The sequence below is a fragment of the Crassostrea angulata genome, chromosome 7, assembly GCF_025612915.1.
Source record: "Crassostrea angulata isolate pt1a10 chromosome 7, ASM2561291v2, whole genome shotgun sequence".
Taxonomy (NCBI): Eukaryota; Metazoa; Mollusca; class Bivalvia; order Ostreida; family Ostreidae; genus Magallana; species Magallana angulata.
This window is the reverse complement of record NC_069117.1, coordinates 19812466-19816217: the sequence shown is the minus strand read 5'-3', so window position 1 is coordinate 19816217 and position 3752 is coordinate 19812466. Positions and strand designations below refer to the sequence as shown.

General features: G+C 32.0%; 1 protein-coding gene across 1 annotated transcript; it reads left to right on the top strand.

Annotated features, from left to right (window-relative positions):
• Window positions 1-327: 327 nt before the first annotated feature.
• LOC128192568 (homeobox protein ceh-30-like) lies at window positions 328-1482 on the top strand. The gene is made up of 3 exons (XM_052865352.1): window positions 328-669; window positions 805-1018; window positions 1168-1482. Exons 1-3 carry the CDS (start codon window positions 357-359, stop codon window positions 1361-1363), a joined length of 723 nt encoding a protein of 240 aa, XP_052721312.1. The 5' UTR covers window positions 328-356; the 3' UTR covers window positions 1364-1482.
• The last annotated feature ends 2270 nt before the right edge of the window (window positions 1483-3752 follow it).

Here is a 3752-nt window from a genome sequence, read left to right as displayed (position 1 = left end):
TATAAAAAAGTATGAAAAAAGATGCCCAAATATGACGTTGTTTAAAAAAACCTGATGTATACATAGGCACATGACAATTAAATGTTAGAAATCTTTTGCGTGCTTTTAATCAAACATCAGATGGCAGCAAAACCAAAAAAAAAAATTATCTGTATTTTTAAAATGTCGCAGATAAACTATTTTTCTCTTTAAGAGAGGACCGCCCCATTTAATCTGGAACCACCCCATTTATGAATGCGACAGGTTCCCATTGGTTGAGCACGAAGCTTTTAAATGAACCATAGCAAATATCGATATGAATTAGGATAAAACACGGGCACCAGAAAACGAAAAAGTCTGAACTGGAGTCGTCAAAAATGTATCGTACAGAAAACAAACAAGCATCATTTCCAAATACCACTGTGTGTTCAGGTGCTTTATGGAATAGAAATATCGAGGAATATCGGGCTACAAGTGATTACAGACTTGAAAACAAAGAAGGACAATGCTTTCAAAGAAAGAAATGTGATAAGCCCGTTACCAGGAAGCCGTCTTTCATGATTTGTGACATTTTATCAGAAAAAGATACATCAAGTAAAGAAGGTTTCACCACTGAATCAAGTTACAGCAAAGATACACAGGATGTATCAAACTCACCTGTGTCTGTAAGGAGCAACACACCAGATACTGGTAAGAATAATCAACTTTATACACCTGCAAAAATGTATACCAATACTTTAAGTCATATGTAATCAAAAGACATTTTTATCATTGTTTCTCGTCTAGTTCTACATTTATTTATATGTATTCTTTTTTTTCTTTAAGGTATAGATTTGCATTATACTCCATATGGAAAAATGTCATCCTCAAAATTAAAGAAACCCCGGAAGGCAAGAACAGCTTTCACGGACCAACAACTTAACAATCTTGAAAAACATTTCGCAAGACAGAAATACCTCAGCGTCCAGGACAGACTTGAATTAGCTACCAAGCTAGGTCTGTCTGACACCCAAGTCAAAACATGGTACCAAAATAGAAGGTACATATCGTCATATTTTTATACAATTTTTAATACTTGATGGTTTAACAACAAATGATATAAACATTTAAAATTTGGCATTATTTGCTTTGTTTAGAAAGACAAAGTAAATTAATCCAGTAATTAAGAAAATATATCTTAATTTCCAGAACAAAGTGGAAGCGTCAGACATCTGTGAGTTTGGAACTTTTGGCAGAGGCCGGGAGCATAGCAACTGCACAAAGGTTTATTGGGTCCTATGTCAATCCTTATTCGGATTCAACTTACATACCTGATATCTACCACAGACAGAAATCAAACTTGTTTGTGCCGAGAACAATGCTGCCACCGTTATATAGCTATTAGAAGTTTTAAATCATTGACAATGTAATTATGATATCATACTATTAATATTGTACATTTTAACATTATTTTGCAACTTCATGATTTTTTCTATTGACATTAAAATATTTTGTTTCACTGAATGTATTTAGTGATTCTCTCTTAAAGTAGACAGTATTTAAGAGATTATCCGTCCTTTAAGTATTACAAATTGCAATCTGAAGCAATCCTAAACGAAGGAAGCTTTTGAATTCTCCCTCCAATTTTATGAGAAACAGTGATGACTTGATGGGAATCTGATAGAAACCGATACTATTGTTTGGGAACATCCAGAACTTTGTCTAGGAGACTGAAGGCGTCGACTTAGATGAAAATGTCTCCAATGATTTCAGATAACTTAACAATCGTCGAACCGTCTAAACGTAGCCATTCTCCGTGCAGCCACAAAGTATCAGCATGTAACTTAGAACAAAAGTGCAAAATTGATGATAATCTATCACCTGCAATCTGATACTTTAACGTACCTTTCGGGTCACATAATTTTAAAAGGTGTAAAGTTGTTGGCTCGACGAATAAGTTATTTTTTGTTTTGAAGGGTAGGTGTTTAAAGGCATCCCAAACTGCCAAACGTGGTCCTCCAAGCATATAAACATCTAAAGATCTGATATCCAATGTTTGTTTGTTTTGTTGTTAATATCTTCAATTCATGTTATTGTTCTAATTTCCGCTGAGTATATTTACTGGATTGTCTGTTATCAAGTAAACAACAGGGCCAGCAGAAAAACTTTATCTGTAGAAATCGCTTCCTTGACTTGTATTAACTTACAAACTTTATTTTGATCAGCATTTGCAAAAAATATCCCGTATTAAAGTCAAGATCTCTTAAATGATTCCATGATCCCAGAAGTTTTTTTTATGCTAGAACCATTACGTCGTCATAATTGATTTGTTAAATCTTTTTCCCATACTTGCATACAAATTTAAAGGAGTTATTAAAAAAGTTTCTAGACATTCTATATTAAATCATTAGAAATTATTTACTTATATTTGAATCGACATCAATTTAAAGGAGAGGTTAAGAGCTTGTTTAATGTCATTTTTGGGAAGACTGTAGGCATTCTAGATTTATTTCATAAGGCAACAATGGACAAAACTTCGAGATTTGTTCCTTATTTACAGTTAAAAGCATGATTTTTCATTGTATTTACCAAAACTTTAAGACCCGATACACCCTATCAATCAAAGCTATTGTTACATAGCATCATTAAAAAAAATTATATCCTGAAATAAATTTATAAATCTGTAGATATATTTCATTTACAAGACATTGACCTTGGGTAATTTATATATCATAATATGTATGCCCAACAGTAAAAAACAATGAAAGATTTCAAAATTGTGGAACAAAATACTAAATAATCAATTGAAACAAAAAAACATAAACACTCTAGCAAAGGTGCAACCATGATGCCAGTTTCATAAAAATACCCATATCTCTTCGCAATGAAAGAGTGTATTGCTATTTTCCCGCATATGCCCTTATTAAAGCTCTTTTGCAGTAACTGCTAAGTTCAAAATTATAATGAAATCCATTCAAAGTTGTCGATTTCAAACTATTAAACACAAAATAGTTTATATCATCAGCCTATGTTTAACTTAAAACTAAAATTTATCAAGTTTTCAAGTTTGAATGTATAAAATGTAATAACTGCAATTCTGGTTGGCTTACGTTTCCTTGAAACACCAGCATTCATTCGCCCACAAATATATCTTTGTAATAAAAATCAAAACCATGTTGGTATCAATTATCAATGTGTCATAATTCTAAAGATTGATATCTTAATGAGGAATGCCATACACATTGTCAAGCATTAAAACCACATCATAGTCTTACAAATGTGAACAATTGAAAACGTTTCCACTACCACTAACCTTTATTATATCTTATAAAGGTTATTCTATAGCGCAATGACATCAAAACTCGTAATCGCCATTGCCTTCTCTGAGAACAATTCATTTCATTATAAGGTCAAACATTAAAACAAAAATTGTCCATTAGAAAAATAATAGCTGATTTAAGTAACGGTAAATGGCAACACAAACTATTGGCAGCATTTCATAGAACAGAGAGCAATATGGTTACGTTCAATTACAGAACAATACAGGATGGATTATTTAGATCTTAAGTACCCCAGGACCTGCAAGTACTCGATGCTTAGTTTGATTTCAGTAAGATGTTGATAACATAAATGTTACTGAAAATGTGGTTTGTTCTGAATTTGTAATTAATTTGTCAATGAAGTGAGACTATTCATAGTATTTTGTGTAATTTTATTTGAATTTTAGATACTTACTAGTGTATAGAAAAGTAATGAGTCCTTGTTATTTCACTAAAAGACATTTTGTTTTAACT

Bases quoted from the DNA above. Each gene is read 5' to 3' on its own strand.
- LOC128192568 (XM_052865352.1), top strand. From the start codon at position 357: ATGTATCGTACAGAAAACAAACAAGCATCATTTCCAAATACCACTGTG. The intron at 670-804 runs GTAAGAATAATC...TTTTTCTTTAAG, and splicing joins GAGCAACACACCAGATACTG to GTATAGATTTGCATTATACT. The intron at 1,019-1,167 runs GTACATATCGTC...CTTAATTTCCAG, and splicing joins ACATGGTACCAAAATAGAAG to AACAAAGTGGAAGCGTCAGA.